The sequence below is a fragment of the Oncorhynchus keta genome, chromosome 35 (genome assembly GCF_023373465.1).
Source record: "Oncorhynchus keta strain PuntledgeMale-10-30-2019 chromosome 35, Oket_V2, whole genome shotgun sequence".
NCBI classification, from domain to species: Eukaryota; Metazoa; Chordata; class Actinopteri; order Salmoniformes; family Salmonidae; genus Oncorhynchus; species Oncorhynchus keta.
In genome coordinates, this window is record NC_068455.1 from 57293601 (window position 1) to 57317333 (window position 23733).

General features: G+C 43.1%; 2 protein-coding genes and 1 pseudogene across 2 annotated transcripts in view; 1 reads left to right on the top strand and 2 right to left on the bottom strand.

Moving 5' to 3' along the window:
* The window catches only part of LOC118368669 (mitogen-activated protein kinase kinase kinase 11-like), a 29858-nt gene extending 23383 nt beyond the window's left edge, over positions 1-6475 (bottom strand). The window contains exon 1 of the mRNA XM_035752961.2: positions 4537-6475. Within this exon, the coding sequence (XP_035608854.2) occupies positions 4537-5290 (754 nt within the window). The 5' untranslated portion in view covers positions 5291-6475. The remainder of the gene's footprint in view (positions 1-4536) is intronic.
* A 1543-nt stretch (positions 6476-8018) lies between these two features.
* LOC118368671 (dr1-associated corepressor-like) lies at positions 8019-13387 on the bottom strand. The gene is made up of 7 exons (XM_035752963.2): positions 12963-13387; positions 10805-10877; positions 10403-10496; positions 10135-10257; positions 9919-10009; positions 9653-9741; positions 8019-9454 (listed from the first exon to the last, which is right to left on the bottom strand). Exons 1-7 carry the CDS (start codon positions 13002-13004, stop codon positions 9283-9285), a joined length of 684 nt encoding a protein of 227 aa, XP_035608856.1. The 5' UTR covers positions 13005-13387; the 3' UTR covers positions 8019-9282.
* Positions 13388-14000: 613 nt separating this feature from the next.
* On the top strand, positions 14001-15828 carry LOC118369148 (UPF0696 protein C11orf68 homolog; annotated as a pseudogene).
* The last annotated feature ends 7905 nt before the right edge of the window (positions 15829-23733 follow it).

Here is a 23733-nt window from a genome sequence, read left to right on the forward strand (position 1 = left end):
GTTCATTGGGAGCATCATGAAATGGGTTTCCATGGCTGAGCAGCTGCACAATGCCAAGCATCGGCTGAAGTGGTGTAAAGCTCGGCGACATTGGACTCTGAAGCAGTGGAATTGTGTTCTCTGGAGTGATGAATCACGCATCACCATCTGGCAGTCCGATGGCCGAATCTGGGTTTGGAGGATGCTACCTGCCCCAATGCATAGTGCCAACTGTAAAGTTTGGTGGAGGAGGAATAATGGTCTTTGGCTGTTTTTCATGGTTCGGGCTAGGCCCTTTAGTTCTAGTGAAGGGAAATGTTAATGCAACAGCATACTATGACATTCTAGACGATTCTGTGCTTCCAACTTTGTGGATACAGTTCGGGGAAGCCCCTTTCCTGTTTCAGCATGACAATGCCCCGTGCGCAGAGCGAGGTCCATACAGAAATGGTTTGTTGAGATCGGTGTGGAAGAACTTGACTTGCCTGCACAGAGCCCTGACCTCAACCCCATCGAACGTCTTTGGGTTGAATTGGAACGCCAACTGCGAGCCAGGCCTAATCGCCCAACATCCGTGCCAAACCTCACGAATGCTCGTGGCTGACTGGAAGCAAGACCCCGCAGCAATGTTCCAGCATCTAGTGGAAAGCCTTCCCAGAAGAGTGGAGGCTGTTATAGCAGCAAAGGGGAGGGACCAACTCCGTGTTAATGCCCATGGTTTTGCAATGAGATGTTCGAAGAGCAGTTGTCCACATGCACTACATGACCAAAAGTATCTGTTTGGATGCATCGTTTGCTTTGTGGACTTCACCGGACAAATGTATGTTTTTTCATCACAAAACCGGAGAGCAACGTGTAGTTGAATTTATTTCGCCGCTGTGTGATCGATGTCTTCTGTTGTCACGGCCTGATTGTATATCGCGGTTGTTATATAGCAAAACAATGCAATTATCACAACATAAGTTGTAATGTGGCTTATTTACTGACTTGGCTTCCTCAGTGATTTTACCCAACGCACCACTACTGGTCTGGACCCTTCTAGAACATGTCATCTACATGAAATAGAGGTTTGGCTGGGGAAAAAATTGCAACAGTCCACTAAACAATGCCTTTAATTCACTTTTAAAATCATCGTTATCATGTGGTGAACGTCTTTCTCTGAACTTGACAACCTTTCACTTACTGTCTTATTGAATGTAAGGCCTCGCTGTGTGTCAGTGGCTTGTGTCCAATTTTAGAAGCTCGAACCTCATTGCATTTTCAATGGCGCCAACTTGAATAGTGTGCACCTTTCCTTGATACTTTCCTTGGTTCACCCGTACACTTTAAAAAGTGACTGGTGAAACGCTGAAGGAAGATCTCTCTCTCTCTCTCTCTCTAAAACACAGACATCTCCTTCCCCAAACAGCAGGATCGAGACAAGTAAAGGCAGGCCTGGGACAAAGCTCCAGAGAATTAAATGTAAAAAACATAAAGGTAGGAGGTAGAGAGGGACTGTTGGATGTGCCACTCCATATAGCCTATAAACCCTGCATTTAAAAAGCTGTTCTTTACACAACATGGGTGTTTTCCAGTCCAGTGGGTTTCGTTGACGTCGGCTCAGTCTGAACAGTGGGGGGCATTTTCCTCAAAAAAAAAAAAAGGACACATGAGCACTAACAATTGTTAGTTCATAGGAGCGTATCACATTTGGTGTCAAATGGAAGCTAAGAGAGTCTGTATTTAGGGGAAATTACGGTGTAGATACATTTTCCATCTTCAAAAATGTGCTCAAAGTAAAGGCTTTGATTTCTGGATAAACAGATGGAAAATGGGTCATACAAAACATCTACCAGAAATAGTCTTAAAAAGCTATCAGAAATACATCAAAACACAATAATGTTGATGTGATGACCATTGCAAACTAAAATCAACATTTATATTTAGTTTGAGAAATGGTTTACCTTCAGTAAATTTAAGAAATATTGCCTTAATTCCTTTCCCAAATACCTACAAAGCCTTAATATATTTTCAAATTTCTCTCCTTCATGGAGAATAATGAAAGTGTAAATAAGTAACAAGTAATGGTAGACCTACCAATAAGTTAGTGATTTTACTGACATCAAATTTGTATATGAATTGAGAGACTTAAACTCGTAATTCAGTAACAGAAATACCACAAATTAATTGGTAATCATTGGGAAATCACCATAGTCACAAACTACAGTTGGGTCACCTGCTACTGGTCTCTCTTCGTTATGTTCAGCTCATAACGGTTTTATTTAGCTTTCTGTTGTCTGGTGGTCAAACAAAGAGTATTAAACTCCTCCCTCCCGCTCTCTCCAGTTTAATGTCACCTCTCCCAACCTCTCACTGACACCTACCCTTGAGTCCTCTCTCTTTCCATTGACTGTAACCAGCATCCTCAACCACTGAGCATGGACTGACGCCAGAGGTCCATGGATGTTGAAAAGTAGATGAAATTTGGTCAGTCCACCCTGGCCTTGATGTTAATAACGTCCAGACGGACCGGACCAAATCTGGACCCCGTCATAGATACTTCACGAGTATATTTCACAAGTTTGGATAGCAAAGCACAGTACAGTGAGTAGAGCACAGTACTCTACAGTAGTACAGTACAGAAAAGTAGAGTATCGTACAGTACATACTCTACTGTACTCTGCTGTTCTGCGCTGTGATGTCAAAACTTGTGAAACACGAGGAGAATGACATTTTTAGCCATTTCTGTTTAGTTCAGGCAAGAGACCCATGATGAAATTCTGTTACTGGGCGTAAATCCAACTCACTTACTGGAGTTCAATAATCAGAGATTTCTTCAAACTCAAGGTGCCATTGTCAGTCTCCATTATTTCTGCAGACATCTTTCAATCTTAATTCGGAGTGGATATTTAAGAGTTTTTGGAAAACGTGGTCGCATAAAAACCTGAGGAAGAGTTTTTAATCGAAATTCCGTTACCCAAAGTTTAATCTGCACAGTTCTTCTACTAAATGTGTTTTTTTGGGGAAATGTTTCAAAGTAGTCCCTGTGCATAGAGTTGTATGGTTGGTTAAACTTTGAAATCAATGGTCTTTGTTTGGCAGACATATTAAAGTGAAAAAGTAATTGTCCTGGGTCATGAAGCAAGTCGGGGGTTGAGAGAGGAAAGGTGCAGTGGAACAAGTGAAAGGATTGTGCATTGTGAGAATCAATGAATATGTACTGAAAACAGTGATACTTTGGCCTACCTAGGGATAGGTGTGACCGAAAACCTTGAAACTGGGTATAAAACTACTAACGCAGACCTACCAAGGCCCATATTCTAAGAAGTGGTGCCGGTCTCTAGTCAAACTAAAAAAAAAATAACCATGATATTTTGCGTAAGGTAACATGGCTGTTCAGAGGGATTATTTGGTGATCTGAACAAACGATAAAAGAGGGGACGCTGAACAATGACAAACCCTGAACATTCCCGAGCCTCTGACATGGATTGTTGGACTTGTCAAAAGGTATAATAATGGTTTTGCCTCAGTGTGTAAATTCAGGTGGCCTTGTGTTTTGACTATCAATGTCACTTAGACACACTCAGCCTGATAGTTCCAACAACTGTTTGTTATGGATTGAGAGAGTTGAATTCTCTCTTTATCACCTTCACTACATCTATTTGATGTGGTATAAGGTCCATGGTATATTCATCTACGTGGCCAGAGTCCAAAACACCTATATCACTGTTATTCCCACAAGTCCAAAGGGTGAATTGTGACGGACTTGAAATGCATCCACTAGAATTCTTGACCTTTTGCTCGCGAAGCAGCTGGTCTCGTTATCGAGAAATGCTCACTAGACTTTCACAATCAAGTTGAAACTTTAAATTAGTCACATATACGGGATAAGTATGGTATAAATCGTCCAACGAAATGCTTACGTTCAGGTTCCTTCTCGACAATGAAACAACAATAAGAAATTATAATATGAACCTAAAGTTAAATGGCAGTAGAATAGAATAATACATTTGAGCAAGTATAAAACAGGAAGGCACAATATGTAGTCCAATATTTGCACGTGTATTGGGGGACAAGTGTATACATTTAACAGTATAATAAGTCTGGTAGCAGAAGTTGTGATGTGTGTGTGTGTGTGCGTAGCATTAGTGTGGTTGAAAATTTGCATTTGTCTAAAAGGTGGGATGTTTGTACTCGTAAATTGTGAGCTATTAAAGTCAATATTGTAGTGTGGGTGGGGGGTTGAGCTTTGTCAAAGGCAAACTGTGTGGTGTATCTTGTGGTGATACAACATATACCCTAGCCTACAGTGCACATGTCCTGACAATCCCCTGCCTGAGTCCTGTAGGCCAAGATCCCCAGCAAATAGGTAGCATACCAGCATTTCACTCAGAGCCAAGTGTCCAGGTGAAACTGAACTTGATAGTTTGTCATGGAGCTAAGGAAATGCCACTAATTAACCTGGATATGACCTTCTGGGTCTCACTAGGTGTTGTCTATAACAATGTTTTAACCACTGTTCATCGTGTAAAAAAAAAAAAGGCTCTGGACATAGTCGGGCCTAGTGCAGGGACTTACTGTTGTTAGACTTAAGGTCACGGTGGATGACAGGAACAATGGCCTCCGTGTGCAGGTAGAGCATGCCCCTGGCGATCTGCACCGCCCAGTTGACCAGGACGTGGGGCGGGATGCGCCGCCCGGCCAATGCTCGGCTCAGTGCGCCACCGGATGCGTACTCCATGATGAGGCACAAGTTGGGTTCCCGTAAGCAAACCCCTTTGAGGGCGATGATGTTGGGGTGAGTGAGCATGGCAAACAGCCGGGCCTCCTGACGCACGTTCTGGGCCGTCACGCTGATGTCCTCGTCCGGGTCCTGGCGGGCCGCCTTCACGGCCACCAGCCCACCTCTCCACGTACCGCGATACACCTTGCCGAAGCCGCCGACCCCAATGACTTCCTCGAGGCTCAGCTCCCTGAAATCCACAGCCTCGGGTTCGAACTCCCCCACCACGGCTGGCCCAAGCTCCCCGACCCCAGTGCCCTGCAGTTTCCCATATGAAGGTGGCTTGAAGGACACGTAGTTTGAGGGGAAGATGCCCACTTTGTTGTTGACCTTGCCCGCCCACCAGCCCTCGTCACCGGATATCTCAGAGTCCAGCGACAGGACTTCCACCAGGTCACCTTTGTGGAGGGTGAGCTCGTCTTTACCGGACGCCTCATAGTCGAATAAAGCTGTCCACACAGTATTGGTGAAGTTACCTTTTTGCGATTGATCCAAACCTTTCCAGTTCGACAGTGGGCCGCGGGTAAAAATGGTCTTCAGCGGCTCCATGGAGCCGCAATGAGCAAATGCTCAGACACTGGGTTAGATTTTCCAAAATAAAGCACAATAGAGTACTTTATTGCACCACTCTCCCGTTCCTCTGTGTCTAGTTGGTTCATCAGGGACCCGTGAAATGCGTTCAAAGGCCTGGCCAACAGGAACACAACAGTGTTCAAAGATAACAGGATAAAAAGCGCCTCTCATACGACTCGACATGGACTGCTTATGTTTCCATTGGAGCTGGCAACGACCAAACAAAGGCCATGGATGTGACCAGTTCTGCCAAAGTGTTCCAATTTGTAAAATGGCAGAATTGTCTCCATAAAGCAAGTTGATACTTAACTTATGTGGTGTTTCAATGTGTGGTTTGAGCACATAGCTCACTTAATTACTCTATTATTATACCACACAGTCACATATTAACCAATGAGTATGTGCTGAGATTGGAATTTGAAATAAAGGGGAACTTATTCCATTATAACAAAACCAAGACTGTGCAGAGAACTGGATGGATCAGTCACTAAAATTAGCATCAGGTGGTTGTAAAATATCCAGAACATTGGACAATAATAACCTCAACAAAAGAGCTCAACTTCATTTAGTTGTCCATTTAGAGCTGTCTGTATTTTTAGCCATTAAGTGCCGTGGCCGTCATAAGCAGGAAGCGCTGAAAAGACGAGAAGAATAGCAGGAAAGGAGCGTTCAGTCAGGCGAACCCCGTGCTTTACCGCAAATTTCAAAGCTGACCAACTCGCCCTAAACCCACAGCACGATCAACGGTATCTGGACGAAACTTCTATGCGTTCTGTCAACAAATCTCACATCCGTTTGCCCAACTGTATGCATATTTGCTGTCTCGCCCTGTGGTGATTTAAAATGTCTCAATTGTACAAGTCGGTATATTCCATAAGAACTTTATATCCACCGAGTTGGCAACAGGAAGAACTGCACGATCCTGCTTCTGAGTCTAGTCTTTTTTTTTAAGAGAATCGCACACCGGAAACAAATCATGTATTGTCCGTCGTGCGTAACGATACTTTGGTGCCAAGCTCCGACAAGCTCGTTGTTATTACCGATGTCCAAAAAGCGTCATGATAGATGCATTATTGTTATCATGTCCCCCACTTCCTTTAGCCGTCGTTCCGTTCTCGAACCACTCTACGTCTGTGCCTACAGTCAGAGAAGAGGGTGTGGTTTAGTAACTTTTTTCCCAGCAGGAAAAGAAAGCGTCAGGGGTTTAATCATTGGGCGATTTCGTGTTTCATGGTCCGGTGCATCTGGGCGGAGTCAGTAGATTTTTGACCATTCCATTGGTCCTTCAATATGATCTCCACTCACCCGGGGCACGGGGCCATGCAAAACGAACTCTCCATTAGTCCAAACAGTGCTTCCGTTCTGCAACTAAACCCAGAGTTTACTTTGGACAAATTCAGTTAGGTCACTCCCCATTTCTTATCGTTTGCTTACATTGAAGAAATGTTTTACAACAGAATCGGCGGAATGAATACGCCCCAGGTGACAGAAACAACGCAACTCGCGTTCTGGTGGAGGCAGCAGTAATATGCGGACTAATTCCCGTTTTCTATATTTGAGGTTCACTGGAATATCTGTGTGAGAAATAAATACACTCGTATTTGGCAAGTTAGTGGTCCAACGTGCAAATGTTGAGATATAAATATAAGTTAAGGCCTTTAATAGGTTACATAGTCTCCAATACTAATGAGATTGATTATGCATGGTGTAATATGCAAAAGTGTACATAAAACACTTTAGTGTAGCTGTTTCTCTGAAGAGGTGCATCTATTGAATAAACATAAAACATGTCACGCTATTTGGGTCTGAGACAGACGAAACCTGAAACTTTGCCACCTAGGGCACCTTTGCCCTGTATTGCTGTGTGGAAACAGTGTGCTTCCTTCTGAGGCCTTTGATGGCTCCCCTGCCCCATGGCAGGCCTTTGTTGCTCCGCCGCCCCGAAAGTAAATCCCCTCCCATAACCCCGGCCAAACACCCCCACCCCCTGCTACCCAGCGCTGACTCATCACTTGTGCAGGAAGAAGGCAGTTGTTTTTGTGGCCTGGTGGCCGAGCCAGGCCTGCTGTTACATTTACAATATGAAACCAAACTCGGGGGGGGGTTCACAGTGCACACGGAGAACGAAAAACAAACTGCCTTTTCAGAAAGAGTATTTTCTTTGTTCAGTCTTTCTAATCGAATCAAATCTTCCCTCAATGGGAATCTCTCCCACAGAGCAGACCTGTGCTGGCTTGCACTTCAATCACCTTGCCGACTTTGTTGATAACAACATGGCCATGACAGGGGAAAACACACATCACATCAGCTGCGGTGACAAACATCCATTGTTAAACGTTTACACACACTTCGTAGGAGTACTAATGCATGGTCGGCCATTTCTATTCTATACCTGGAGTCTGAGACGGGAAGTATTTGGAGGAGACATTAAGGCGGCTTAGAGAGAAATGTACAGATTTTCCATATGGGAATGGGAAGTCCAGAGAATGTAGGATGGGTTTGGGTTGAACTCAAACAATGTGTTACACTCCTGTGTAGTCGTAAGGTGAAGCCTTGTGCAATGTTTCGCGTAGGTGCCAATGGAATGAAGTTCATTGCCAGTTTCAATGGACTCAACAACAAATAGCTGATGGCATTGTGGCTTGTAATATCACAGATACGCTTGGTAAAATATCTCATGCCGTTTCATGTAAAAAAAAAATAAAAAAATAGTTGGGCAGTGTTTTATTGAAATCTGAACTTTATTTCACCCATACAAAATAAAATAATGTTAAAATTTTACATACAGCGTCAAGTTCAACGGCCTACCTTTAAACATTTCATATCAAGAGACACTGAAACGGGAGCCCTATCCTTCTCTGCATTTCAATGTGTACATTAAAACAATCTAAAAGAGAGAAGAAAAAAATACAATACAAAGGAGAATTTTATTCCAAGTGGGGGGACGATATATTTTTGAACACAAATTATAGGCGAAAAGGTGAGCGGTTTAACAACATTAAAAACAAAGTTATGGTCCAGGAGGAGCATCACAGTACATTTCAGATAAGAATAGCCAGCACAGAAATATCTGTCTTCAAGAAGGAGATGGAGTTGTAATCATTAGCATAATGACATGTGAATATGGTTGACGTAAGCTAATGGCCAAGGTTTTCAGGAGGATCAATTATCGTCATAAAAAGTTGCATTAAAAAAGGGGAAAATCCTCAACTCAAGTCACATTGAGAAGAATTCATAACCTACAGTAAAACACATCTCCTTACCCACACCCAAACAACTGGAATAGCCACGTGCAATAATGGCCAACTCCGAAAGCAAGACCAAGATCTAACCGCTCTGCCAAATTCAGAATCCTCACAGACAATCATCTCATCTCCCTTTGCTATAGGAAAGTGCTGATCCCTTTCAAAATACGACCGACCGCTGCTCTGACTTCATCTCCAGAAGGTGTCTGTGTGTACAGTATTCTATGAGGCTACGTAGGCTGCACAGGCATTAAAGTTGGATCATCTCAACTGAACCAGAGCAGACGTTGAAGAAGTGGACATGGAGCTGGAGTGATATGTCTGTTGAACACCAATGACGTATGCAGAAAACAGAGATGAGAGAATAACCAAAGTGCAAACTACAATGGGGGACTTAATCAAACCGGTACTTGGGCTGGGGGCCTTTCAGAACATCAACTGACATTTTTACTCCAAATAGAACAACCACCTGTCTTTATAAAACAACCTGGTTCATTTTTTTTCCTCCACAATAAAATAACAAATAATTAAACACAATATACAACCGATTACTCGTCTTCAGTGGTGCCAGCTGTCATGTCTACACACCTTACTGCCAGTTGTTGGAGGCTTTTCCTTAACAATGGGCTGCATGTGAGCATCTGCCCAGACTCACCTCTTTCTCAATGCAGCCACAGAAGAGAAAAACTTAAGAGAAAATTAAAGGTAAAAAGAGCGGGGGAGCTAAGAGTCATAGTCTTCATCATCATCGTCTTCATCTTTGTGCGGCATGGAGGGGGGAGGCGGGGGTGCGGTGCCCATCAGCGAGGGGTGGGGGGCAAAGGAGCCTAGGGGCATGGCCAGGCCCCCTTGTGCGGTGCCCATGTGGAGGTACTGGGGTGGCATGGTGTCTGGGCTGTGGCACAGGGCAGAAGAGGGGGACACCTTTAGTAATAGTACCCGCACACAAAAGGGTCATGTTCAGTTAAGAAAATGTTTTGAAACTGTGTGAAATGGAAAGTTAATGCCCAAATACGACCCAGGAAAGCACATTAGCAAAGAGTACAGTTGCGTGGTGGTTAACTGTGTGTGCGCGCCTGTCCATGTCCATTACCTGTGGAATCGGGATTGTGGCTGCAGGTTTGTGCTTGACTGAGACCCGTCTTCCTCATCCTCGTCTGTCTCGCTGTCCTCGGAGTCATCCTGTTCCCATGGCAATGAAAAGCTAAATAAACCTCTATCCTCACACATCCCCAATTACACCTGATAACTTCAATTGGCCACCAAGCCAAACTAACTAACATTGCCCTCTATAAAACCTTACTGTTATCTAAGCTAAGCTTATGCTTTGTGGCTGCTAAATTTAAGGCCAACACCCACCTCTTGCTCTGACTCTGTGCCTGATAGCTTCTTGTCCTTGCCCTTGCAGCCAACTCCTCCGTTCTTGCGGCCTGACCCCGGCTTTCGACCTCTGGAGGAAACCAAGTACAAAGTCAAGATTGCATAATTCACACATTCAACGACACACAAAGCTTTAGTAGACCATCAGTAATATCCTATCCAAGTAAACAGTTAGTATCGTTCGGGGTCCGTTACCTGCGTGCAACCTTTTCCCCTCCCTCTGCGTGGTTGTCCTCTCCCTCGCCCTGCATGTCAGGCACTGCCGCTACCAGGTCCTTCAGGAAGTCAAACTGCTGCTCCAGCTCAATGCACTGTTTTCTACCAAGACACACACACAATGTTTAAAAAGACAATACCGTCCCCATCGCATCAAAAAAGCACCGATAGACAAGAACACTGAACATTACAATCTGTAGCCCTACTGAACTGATGACCAACACCGATAACTGAATACATGACTTACAAGTGTGACGTCGTCATTGTTTTTGCGTTCCGGGACTGGGTGACTTGACAGGCTTTTGTCAGGAGAGACTCCAGGAACAGCTCCAGAGCTCGTGCTGGTGGTTGAGTTAAGGGGAGGTAGACACTAGCCACACAGGACCAAAGTGGTTTATTTGGGCTTCAATAACTGAACAGTTAGACATTTCGCAACGACTCAAGAGTGATTGCTAGACTCTTACCAGGCACACGACACCTCAAAAGTCAAAACAGTGAGTCATATGACTTTTCATTCAAACTGCACAACAAACAATTAACCCTATAATCTCCATATTGTCATTGGCAATAAAATACACGTTTTGAAATGCAGTTCATGTGAACTTGCAATGAAATACAGATGAAGCGTTCAGGTGAGAAGAACGGATACATATGATGACAGGAACGGCGGCAGCCACTTTGCCTATCTCTTCATCAGTCTGCATAATCTTCTTAATCCTGGCCTGTAATCAAAATGGGAAGAGGTCAGTGAGAGAGCGCATTGAAGATTACTACCATTAGAGTATCTGCATAATTGTCAAGTTACTAATTGATCAACCAACCACACGCGCCCAGCACATTGACCATATTTAGATAACAAATAACCGAGGCTATCAACAGAAATGCCCGAAATAACTTTCAACTAGGTCTATTCCCATCCGTTTGCATCTGAGGATTTAGGTACTGCGCAGAAGTGATGACCTCGATAGGTAGCTAAAGACCACACACCCGCACTGGGAGATAGTTGTTTGTTATGGTGACGATTATATAATCTATAGGCCTATTTATTTTGATGCTGTTGCTACATTTTGTCCTACCAAGCTAGAGACCACCGTGCACCTTCTTGGCTTCTGCCCCGTCTGTTTTGGCTCATCTCACATGGGAAGTCAGGGAGGTGGTCAACAATAAAGACATCTAGCTACCTCGCTCAGCAAGATTTGACAGTAGCGGCAGCAGGTACATTATATATATATATATAAAAGTATGTGGACACCCCTTCTAATTAATGGATTTGGCTATTTCAGCCACCTTTCCAACAAGTCCACGTATCAAATTTATGGCGTGCTGGAGCTGCTCCAGTCAACTGTAAGTGCGGTTATTGTGAATTGAAAACGTCTAGGAGCAACAACGGCTCAGCCGCAAAGTTTTAGGCCACACAATCTCACAGAAAGAGCCATTGAGTGCTCTAGCGGGTAAAATTCGTCACTACAGAGTTCCAAATGGCCTCTGGAAGCAACGTCAGCACAAGAAGTGTTAGTCGGGAGCTTCATGAAATGAGTTTCCATGGCCAAGCAACTGCACACAAGCCTAAGATCACCATGCGCAATGCCAAGAGTTGGCTGGTGGTGTAAAGCTCGCCGACATTGGACTCTGGAGCAGTGGAAACACGTTCTCTGGAGTGATGAATCACGCTTCAACAGCTTGCAGTCCGACGGACAAATTTGGGTTTGGAGGACGCCAGGAGAACGTTACCTGCCCCAATGCATAGTGCTAACTGTAAAGTTTGGTAGAGGAGGAATAATGGTCTGGGGCTGTTTTTCATGGTTCGGACTACGCAGCCTTAGTTCCAGTGAAGGGATACCTTAGCGCTACAGCATACAATGACATTCTAGAAGATTCTGTGCTTCCAACTCTGTGGAAACTGTTTCAGCATGACAATGCCCCCATGCACAAAGCGAGGTCCATACAGAAATGGTTTGTTGATCGGTGTGGAAGAACTTGACTGGCCTGCAGAGCCCTTGACCTCAACCCCATTGAACATCTTTGCGATGAATTGGAACGCCGACTGCGAGCCAGGCCTAATCGCCCAGCCTCACTAATCCTCGTGGCTGAATGAAAGCAAGTCCCCACAGCAATATTACAACATCTAGCGGAAAGCCTTCCAAGAAGAGCGGAGGCTGTTATGGCAGAAAAGCGGGGAATGAGGGGGGGCAACTCCATATTAATGACCATGATTTTGGAATTAGATGTTTGACGAGCAGGTGTCCACATACCTTTGGTCATGTAGTGTATCATGACATTCCTAGGCGGACTGGTTTGTTGACAACTTATGCTAGTATCTGGCATGCATTTACAACGCTAGCCACATCCTCCAATTTTCCCGATCATGTCTCACTTATTCTGAATGATACAACCCCCTATCAGGCTTAGCTAACAGGCTAACTAATACTTGTTTAGGTCAATAACTAAATATCGTCTATCAGTTAGTACAGCTGGAAAACTTAATAACAACAATGAACAAACTAAGCTATCAATGCCTTTTTAATAGCCACCCTCTAAAGTGGCTGGCTGGCTAGCTTAGGTAGCTAACGTTACCATTAGTTAGATAGCTAGAGTTGTAGATACGCATTGTTAACTGCAAAGTTATCCAGCTAACTAGCTTTATCTTCTTGTCTGCTAACTAGCTAGCAACATACCTAGAACAAATCATATTAATGGGTGCACTGTTGATCTAAAGTTAGCAAGCTAGCTAGCATTCCACAGATTTAGATCATCAAGTTAGTTAGCTAATTAGCTATCAGCTTAGCAAGCAAAGCTTAACTACTTACCGGGGGGAATCTCGCATTGTATTTCTTCTTTTTGCTGGGCATTATTTTATGAACTGTTTAACTTAAAACAATCTTCGATATTTTGTTATTATATGTCCCTCCAACCCGCACCCAAATGGGTAGCTAGCTAGCTAGCCTAGCGCGTAGCCTTCTCGAGATGTTCCGCAGGGTCTCACGTTCCGTTGGATTCTTCTAGCCTGCACTCTGGTCAAATAGACAGCACTCGAGTGTGAAATAACAAAGAAACACAGATTGTTGCATTATCAAAGTATTGTCGCGTTGAGATAAAATCCAACATTGCAGGCTCAACGTGACAAACAGTTAAAAGCCCATCACCCAACTTTTACTTTGCTCGTTTCCTACTAGATAACGTTAGCCAAGCTACTATAGCTAAGCTAAGCTAAGCTATTTTGCATACGAGGTGTTTCAATAAAGTTTTGTGAGCGACATTTAAATCATGATGGAGGCTTGAGCAGAAACATTGCTAGGCGGCCAACTATCCCCTAGATTTGGCATATAAAACCTCTCGTCAAAGGAAAACATTTCATTATTATAACAATTATAAGTTGTTCTATGTTCATGCATGTATACTGAACAAAAATATAAACGCAACATGTAAAATGTTGGTCCCATATTTCATGAGCTGAAATAAAGGATCCTAGAAATGGCCAAAACACACAAAACCCTTACGAAAAAAGATTGTAGTATAACTGCATTACACTGTAGGGTAACTCTAGTTAGAATGCAGTATAACTGCAGGATGCTACAAATGCTGTGTTCAAAATAACACAGTCGACTGCAGTTACTGCACAATAGTTACTGTCTTTTTTTGTAAGGGATAGTTTATTTCTCTCAAATGTTGTGCACAAATTTGTTTACATCACTGTGACACTTTCTCCTTTGTCTAGATAATCCACCCACCTGACAGGTGTGTTATATCAAGAAGCTGATTAAACGGCATAATCATTACACAGGTGAACCTTGTGCTTGGGGCAATAAACGGCCACTCTAAAATGTGCAGTTTTGTCAAAGAACACAATGCCACAGATGTCTCAAGTTGAGGTAGCATGTAGTTGGAATGCTGACTGCAGGAATATCCACCAGAGCTGTTTTCAGATCATTTAATGTTAATTTCTCTACAATAAGCCGCCATCCAATGTCATTTTTAGAGAATTTGGCAGTAAGTCTAACCGACCTCACAACCGCAGACCAAGTCTAACCACGCCAGCCCAGGACCTACATATCCGGCTTCTTCACCTGCAGGATAGTCTGAGGCGATGCTGAGGAGTATTTCTGTCTGTAATAAATTCCTTTAGTGGGGAAAAGCTCATTCTGATTGGCTGGGCCTGGCTTAACAGTGGGTCGGCCTGGCTCTCAAGTGGTAGGCCTGTACCCTCCCAGGCCCACACATGGGGGCCTAGATTATGGCCTCATTTATTTATTTCAAATGACTGATTTCCTTATATGAACTGTAACTCAGTAAAATCTTTGAAATTGTTGCACGTTGCGTTTATATTTTTGTTCAGTGTACAATATAAATACCACGCAAGTTCTAAACGACATAATTGTCATGCCAATGTCGAGCTAGCTGGCTGACAAAAATAGCTAGGGCATAACAGCTTCTATCTTTGGTTGCATGAACTCCTTGAATGCATGCTGGGGAATGACTGACTGCAAGGCAGTTCTTGTGAACAGGGTTTTAAAACGTTTCCCACTCAAACTAACTGGATTTCTGTGTTGGGCCTGGACCCCTGTCCTGCCACTGGGGACATCACTGGACTTACAGGAGAGCTGGGAGAGCCTGTTGGACAGCGGGAGACATGTCACCTTCCAGATTGTGAAGGAACTGGCACTGAACCACAGGGTGCTCTCCAGGAAGGGACTGATGCACCTGGACTCAGGCTTCAAGGTGGACCATGCCTGTGTGTGACCAGAGCAGCCGTGGAAGGGAAGATCTCCCTACCTGCCCGTGTGATCCCAAGTCTGACAGCAAGTACGTAATCTGTTCCTATAATAAGGACTTCATGGACAAAAAACGAGGTGATGAGGCTGGACGCAGTCATCCGGGCCACGGGGTTCAAGTGCCAGCTGTCTTTCAAGCAGGATGTTTACACCTACCTGGGCATCGTGTCTTGGTTAGCAGCTCCAGTGTTTGTCTGGGCATGTGTTTTAGGTTATTGTCCTGCTGAAAGGTGAATTTGTCTCCCAGTGTCTGTTGGAAAGCAGACTGAACCAGGTTTTCCTCTAGGATTTTGCCTGTGCGTAGCTCGATTCCATTTATTTTAATTTTAAAAAACAATATTAAAAATCAGATGTATTGAATTTTCCATGTGGTCTATATTAACCCATTTGACCCCAAATTTTTCCCAGACATGAAAATATCCAAATCAAGTGTCATTAGTAACCCTTTGAGGTAATCAATCATTATTTTTAGGTGAAAAGGTGTGTTTTATGGTCGGTCACAATTGTGACCGGTGGGATAATGTTACGTATACTGAATTAACATATTTCTCATATGTAGTTATCAAAGTTCTTATAAATCCCAACCCAGTTATTAAGACATTTAAAACTCTGTCACTGTCTGTCCCCAGCATTGCCACCAGAATGCCCCGTCACATTCTCGTGTGACTATTTTACACATCAAAACCCTTATAACACGATATGAATACTGAGAGCAAAGACAAAAAGGCAACAACCATCAACATATTTCAACATTGTTACTTTAGTGCAACATGTACTGAAACCTTAATATTGTAACTTTATTGTAACAGTTGAACTTGTACTTTAGTGCAATATTCATTGTAACATTGTCATTGTGACATTTTAGTGCAACATTCACTAACAACTGTATAGCAGTCATGTGATTCATTGCCACTGAACATAAAGGTAACATATAGGATAGAGGTAGCCTGTAGAATATGCATTCAAGTAGAGGCCTACACTGAACAAAATACCATTTTATATATATATATATATATATATATATATATATATATTTCAAAAGCGCCACTGGCCAATGAATGATTATACGAGACAATGAGTGCTTTTCTTCCTAGAGTCCGTTGCACTGCTTCTCCTCACCCGTTATCGACTTTTCTATTCGGTCTTATCTCCTTTTCTACTGTCCATGGTATATCTTGAAGCACTCAATGTGCAGTGGCACTTTGCATTTCTCACATGCATAGGTAGTGTGTTTGTCAGTGACGACTTCTCTGGAACCGGTGCATCGTGTTAATTGGACAGTGAGAAGCTTTGTCATATCTTGCCTGATCTTCAACAGTAGCAGCCAGTAAAGATCTCCTTCTGTGGCTCAGTGGTTTCGTGCCAAACGTTTGCATATTTGGCCTGTATACTATGTGTTTTGGAATCACATCAGTGACAGGCCTTTTGATCGTTTGAACACTCAATCTTTATTTTTGACCACCTGCAGCTTCTCCCTTGGCTCTTCTGGCTGACCCCTATGGCTTGTAGAGGCCCTTGGCTCTTCTGACTGGACCCTCTGGCGGGTAGAGGCCCTTGGCTCTTCATTACCAACAATGGAGGGGGGTGGGAAAGATTGTGGATTGGGGGGGGGTCATCATCACTGATAACGTTGTTCCTGTCATGATCTATTTGCATAGGTTCCACATATGCATTCAACAGCCTGGCTGGCAAATGGCCTGTCCATAGTCCATATCTGACCCATCGCTATCACAATCACTCAGGACAGCATCGTTCTCATTTTGAGGGATAACTGCAATGTTGCATGCCTTGTCTGGGCAGTCACCTAGATCCAACATATCCAGAACTTGACTCAAAGTGAAACTAAAAAGAAAGAACAGAGTAGAAAGTTAGGTAAAATAATAACTATGTATGTGTATACCTAGATGCACTGTGTTATCTCGCCGGTCACTATTGTTGCCGTCAACACGTTTACACATTCTATGATCACACTGAACAACTTTGAGTAATGGCAAATGCATATATCAAAACTAGACACCTTAAAGACGATGTGTACCAAAACTATTTGTCCTAAATTTATTTTAACTTTACTAACCTTTTGTTTGGGAACTTTGATGCAGCCATTCTCTCTCATGGTGCAACCAGGAAGTAAACAGCTCTGGTCATGTGACAATTTACACTAAACATGTGACACTGCACTTCATTCATCGAGACCCTTTATTATTTCAATATTTGCTGGAAATGCATTGATAGATTATTCAGTAACATTTTTAGAGCCTTATAACTGAAAATGTTTTTTTACGGTCACGGATTAAATAGGTTAAAGGGCACTTCGTTTTAAATAACAGGCTTTTAAAATCCATTATTTGCACACAATTTCTACTTAAAATATCAAAGGGACGTAAAAGACACACATTTCGTGGAACAACCCAGTTAGGTTTTAAACGTCTACATTTATTATGGGAAATTAACTGCAGCTGAAGTGAAATAATATCACACTGGTCTAAAAGCAGACCACACTGTGAATGAGCATAACTGAAACAGTGATTTTAGATACACAGATATGTTAGATACTGACTCCAAACTACTTGTCACCTGTCCTTGTGATTGTCTCCATTCCCCTCCAGGTGTCGCCCATCTTCCCAATTATCCCCTGTGTATTTATACCTGTGTTCTGTTTGTTGCCGGTTCATCTTGTTTGTCAAGTTTACCAGCGGTTTTCCTGTCAACTCCTGGTTTTACCCCAGTCTCTGTTTTTCTTGTTCTTCTGGTTTTTGACCATTGCCTGTCCTGACCCTGTACCTGCCCGCCTGACTTCTCTGCCTGTCCCTGTCCTGTACCTTTGCCATACCCTGGATTATCGACCCCTGCCTGCCTTGACCTGTCTTTGCCTGCCCCTGTTTGCTCCAATAAACAGTGTTACTTCGACAGTCTGCATCTGGGTCTTACCTTGATTCCTGACACTTCTAACATGATATAGAATGAGTCTGCTACATTTTGAAACAACAATATCCTTCCTGTTCCAAAGAGGTATTGAAAATTAAAATGACAAGTTAAACTTGGTAAAACTGTACATAACATTAAGATATCTGTCACCAAGGTAAGTACTGTCTTTATCACGTATATCACCTGAAATGACAATGTATTCTTGTCTTGCTCTACAGTATATGGTAATATTCCACTACTTTAGTATAACCCGCAGTCAGTAATATACAATTCCGATTGTCATTTTGAATGGCCGTAAGCCATACAAAAATGCTGGAGTATACAGCTAAATGTAACATTTTGACTTCACTTTCCAAATACATATGGCGTTGAATGTTCACAGTGAAAATGATGAGCTATTATGGTTGAAGCATCAATTACATCATTACTCATTATCATGGAGGTAATTATCATGTCATATAGAATATGTGACTGCACGGTACTGGCACTAGTTCATGTTACATGGTGTATTTGAATAACTGTAGGAAAAGTGCTAGGGTAAGCACGTGAACCTGACATTAAACATTGTTTGCTTATCAAAGAGTGCTCAAGACAATGTCTATTGCGGTTACATGTATGCTGAATGATTTAAAAAAACGATAAGCCTTACACCCTAATTCCAAAATAATCAATAAATGCAGACCAAATGTTTTATTGAACACAGACATCATTGGTCATGCTCATCAATGCCTCATACTACAATGATGTTTCAGCGGACACCAAGCATTGCGCATAACAAGGGGTCCAGTTCAATCAGATGGGTTTTCATTAGCAAACATGAAGCAGCTCATTTCCTCAGCACCATGGCTATGACTTCCCGGTCCTTCTTTGCTCTCTCGGGAATCACCTTCACTGTCTCCATTTCAAGTTCATTGAGAACTTCCCATTGCAGAAGCCTGTCCAATAAACTGTCACAGGTCCTGACACCCGATTGACAAATTCTGTCCTCACAGAACGCAGCCTCTCTGTCGAACCCGTCTGACTAGTCTCAGCCTGAGGCCTTCCCACTAACACAGAACCTGTGAGTCGGAGAAAAATGAAGACATATTCACCTGTGTGTAATACATATTCACCTGTGTGGGAATGGTGGTTGGATGGATTTACGGACTCCCTTCTCAAATACAAGAGGTCCGTCCTTGAAGTCTGTAACTCTGCTGGGTTTCATCCTTCCCCTCTAAACGAGGTTGGATATAGACCTGGGGCAGAGGGAGTACCTGGTAAATCAGATTTGGATACACCTTGTTGACAGACTAACTTCAAGGTTTTACCTGGCAGACACACAAGCCCGGTCCACACCTTCGTCCACACCTCTCTATCAAGCCCTCTTTTCAGAAGCCTTATTAGCTCCATACCCTTTGTATCTGCATCCAGCAACACCTGAAAAGGTTGGATGGTAGTTTGGACGGTAGTGGCAGTCATATAGAACATGATGGGGGGGTTAAATGATTCGTGGATTCTTCACCAACTTGTATTTTCTTCAATACATTCTGCAATTGAGATACAAACTATAGAGCAAAATAATGTCAACTAGATCAAATGACATGGCTTAGCATCCTATTTTCCCCACCCCACAGAATGCCTTTTCACATTTTGTAAATGTCCATAAGTCGTTCTGGGCACGTGCTACACGAAAACCTGCAGCATTGGAACGTCTTGAACTTGGATGCAGTCCCCCTCTTGTCTAGATGATAAGACAAATGCTTATTGGTTTAGTTTGTGAGATAATTTAGAAAAACTTACCATCAATTTAAGAAGCTCTCTTGCTAACATCTAGCCTACTGCATACAATGTCATAATACTAATTTGATGTAATTTTGCTCAGTGACCAGTCTTGGAAATCCCAGGGGGGATGTCTGATTCTCTTATACATTTTGAAAGGGGAGGGTCCTCTTTAGACAGACAACTCTCCCACCAAAATCACGAGTTTGGGTAGGAGGGCCAAGCCTGAAAAATCTAACTCTTTCCGTACCCTGAAAGCAGACATGCCAGAACATTGAGATTCAAAACCAAAGTTTGCAGGAAAAACCTTTGCAGTGGTTTTAGTGAAGGTAGATGACGCAAACTTGACACTTGCAACCATTAAAAATAACCTCTGCGTTCTCAATCTCGCTAGCTAGCTAGTACTTTGTGTCTGGCGGGGATGTTTAAAGCTAGGGCAACAAGCAGATACGACGTTGACGTCACCAGATAAGGCGATAACGCACATCCCATTTTCGACCCCTCCTCTCTGTCCCTATTAACGCAGGTACTTGTACAGACGTGGATGTTGGAACATTGGTACGTCGTGTGAGGCAACCCGTCTGTCTATAGAGACTACATAGAGGCGGGTAATAGATGCAGCTGATTTGAACTTGACTATCTTCCATAGCTGCGCATGCATATCTAACACACCTTACAGAATGAGTGACCATTTAGAAAAGTGCACTTAACATGAGGTAATTATTGTCATGGAATATCCAGTATGTAGCATCAGCGTACAGCTGTTACTCTGATCAAGATGTGACATTAATAGCATGCAACACCTGTCAGAGTCTACCTTGGCGGTTATCCTCTTCAGTCTTCAGACTGTATGTTTCCCCTCGAAGTGAGGATGCAGCCCGAACAGAGCTGTACGCAAGTGTTCCCTGTCTGTTGCCGCTTCAACCTGCAACAGAATAAGAAGTGATTATCAACGAGCGTACTCACACTGAAAACTCAATGCACACCTGGCTGCCTGTGGTAGAAAAACAGTTACCCAATCATCAGAAGGGATTTTTTTTACCTGTTCAAGTGGCACATGATGGCAGGATGATCACATTGATACCTGATTGGAGTGATCGGAAAGGCAACACCTGCCCCTTGATCGAGAGCAGAGCTTCCCGTATGTACTTTCTGACAAGGCCCCATAAGGAGAGGTTGCTGGTGTTTACCACTGTGTGTGTGTCAGTCACCCTCAGCGGCGATAAAACCTCCACACTGTCACCAGTCACATGGGCCACAGACAGGGAACCAAGACCATCTCCTGCAAAACAGATATATCAACAAAACACTGGGTGTCAATTAGCCATTGTATTGATGATTTTAATGATTTTTTAATTTTAATGATAGTTCGGGTGGTGTGTAACTCACCAGAGGGAATGTCACAGTGTGGGAGGTGTAGCTGACGGACAGACCCCTGAGGGTCTGAACAGGGCTCCTGCATGAGTCCGGCCTGTAGAATGCAGGAGATTCTCGTCCCATTGGACAGCCTTGTACAGCACCTCCCCCTCCATCAGAAACACCTGCCCTGTCAAACGGCACTGGAACAGACCGACATCGGAGCACTAGAGCCTGGGGGTCACAGGATAATAATCACCCGTACAATAATTCAAAAACATCCTCTGAATCAAATGTAACAATGTTATCAGCAATAAATAGTCACCTGTATGAGGTTTCTGTAAATTCTGTCGTTGTTTCAGGCGTTAATTTTGTTACAATTACTGGGGTCTGGAATGCAGAAAGAAAATACAATGAAACCAGCATTCTTATAGAAAGACCACGTTTAATCTGCACTGCAGTCCTCTTAAAATGATAGTTCACCAGAAAATGTTTGTCCGATGTTTTCAGATCTCAAAGATGTGTAAATAGAGTGACACATTTCAGTTGAATACATTCAGTTGGACAACTGACTAGGTATCCCCATTTCCCTTTCATAATACCCATACAACCTAGCGGTCAAACAGGGAAATGGTTGCAATTGTTTTTTGACCGTTAATTTTCCCATAGGGGATTTTAGAAACACTTCAAACAAAGGCTGTGTTTTGTGTAGGCTTACCCTGGCGAGACGTTTTGATAACTGTGTAAATCTCTCTATATTCGCCTATATTTACCCCCCAAAAAAAAAAAAAAAAAAAATGCTAATGTGGCTATCATAAATAACTACAAAATGCCAGGGTGATTTGGATGAGACTGCAGAATCGAAGGGCAAAGGTAAGAATCTCTGGATTAACTATTTTGTGCAAGTTTTAAATTGACACAATACCTGTTAGCAAAGGTGTCAGCAAGAGACGATGTGCAGGTGCTTGCAGGGATTTGTAGTTTGCATTCGAAATCTGAGAGTAAATAGAGCCGAATAGGTGCGGAATCGCAGGGGGCTCATTTCAGCTAGTTCTATTTTGTTCTTGATACCATGTCTTGTTTTGAGGTGTTTTGACTTACTTCATGTCAATGCTAATATGGTAAAACATTTGCCAACCAACAACTGTAACGATGTGTTTGAGAGACAAGTGCTCATTGTGCAAATGTATTTATGTTTTCAATAAACATTTGGAGTCTAAATATAGTTTACATGTTGTAAACAATATAAGCCAACCCTGTCTGTTTTGCCCCATAGTTGTGCACGTGTCGGTTTTGTTGCTAAACAACCAACCCTTCTATATGAAAGGAAAAGACAGCCACCGTCTATTTTTTATTATTATTTGGGATTGAGGCATAGAATCGGATCTAACACTCAACTGAGGGATGTGGACTCGACATTACACAACATTTGAGGAGTAAAAACATTGGAGTGAACTATCACTTTAAAGGGATACTTCGCAATGAGGCCCTTAATCTACTACCCCAGAGACAGATGAACTTGTGGGTAGCAATTGTATGTCTCCGTGTCCAGTATGAAGGAAGTTAGAGGTAGTTTCGCGGGCCAATGGTAACTACCATTAGCGCAATGGCTGGAAGTCTATGGGTAACTACCAGCATCCCTTTAAGTACTGAAACACTGAAGTAATGATTATGCACTCTATTCACATGTTCATCCGGTGTAGATGTAGAGCCGTGTACAGATTCAGAGTTTAATGTGCTACTCCTTGTATTGAGTTTTCAGTCAATAAGAGAACGGGGTTAGGATAGAATGAGTGCGTGAGTGAGACAACGATGTGATTATTACAGAGAATGTTTTGTGAGGGAGAAGCGGAGCCTCAGACAACAGTGCCTACCCCATGCAATCCAAGTTGAATGTTGCTCTAGTATGCTTTGATCCAGAGCAGTGCTCAAATGGCCCTGATGTGTGGGAGCTGTACTTAGAGCGTAATACTCCAGGGGCAGGAACTATGTCAGATGTGCAGACAAGGTATGATTTGAACTGTGCTCCTCCGGGGAAGGGGAAGATACTATGTCAGAAAGGCATGTTAGGCCTACTCACTCTTCTGCCTCCAGGGAGTATAAAAAGGTCATAGTCATCTAGTAAAGTTACTGCTGCTATTTATTTTGCTGCCTGAAAGGAAGAGCCATTGGGATAGGAATAATACACTTTTTGTTGCTTGCTACCTTCGAGGAAGCTATGGCAGGAGGAGTGATACAGTTGACTTAACTGCCTCTGCGGACGTAAAGTTGAAGCTAGTAAGCAATGTTGTTGCTACCCCAAGGGCAGGAACTGTGAGAGATGTGCAGAGCAGGTACGATTATAAAATCTGTTGCCTCTAGAGAATCTCAGATAGAGGATATGTTATAGATGTTGCTGCCTCCGGGGAACGTAGCATCTCATATGTTATAGATGTTGCTGCCTCCGGGGAACGTAGCATCTCAGATAGAGAGAGATATGTTATAGATGTTGCTGCCTCCGGGGAACGTAGCATCTCAGATAGAGATATGTTATAGATGTTGCTGCCTCCGGAAAAGGTACTATGGCAGAATGGCATCTAAGGCATACTTACTCTTCTGCCTCCAGAGAGGATAGTGGTTAAAGTCATTTAGTAAAGTAGGAGGTTACTGAGGTAGAATAGCTACTTTTAAATTACTGCTGGAAGACTAATTGGGAGAGGAGTGATACAATTGTTTTGCTGCCTCGGAGGAAGCTATGGCACGTCATCAGAACGCGTGCTCGGTTTGTTGT

Coding starts and splice junctions, on each gene's coding strand:
- LOC118368671 (XM_035752963.2), bottom strand. CDS start 13,004: ATGCCCAGCAAAAAGAAGAAATACAATGCGAGATTCCCCCCG. Junction 9,742..9,918: donor GCACAGAGTCAGAGCAAGAG/GTGGGTGTTGGC, acceptor CCATGGGAACAG/GATGACTCCGAGGACAGCGA. Junction 9,455..9,652: donor CCACAATCCCGATTCCACAG/GTAATGGACATG, acceptor CCTGTGCCACAG/CCCAGACACCATGCCACCCC.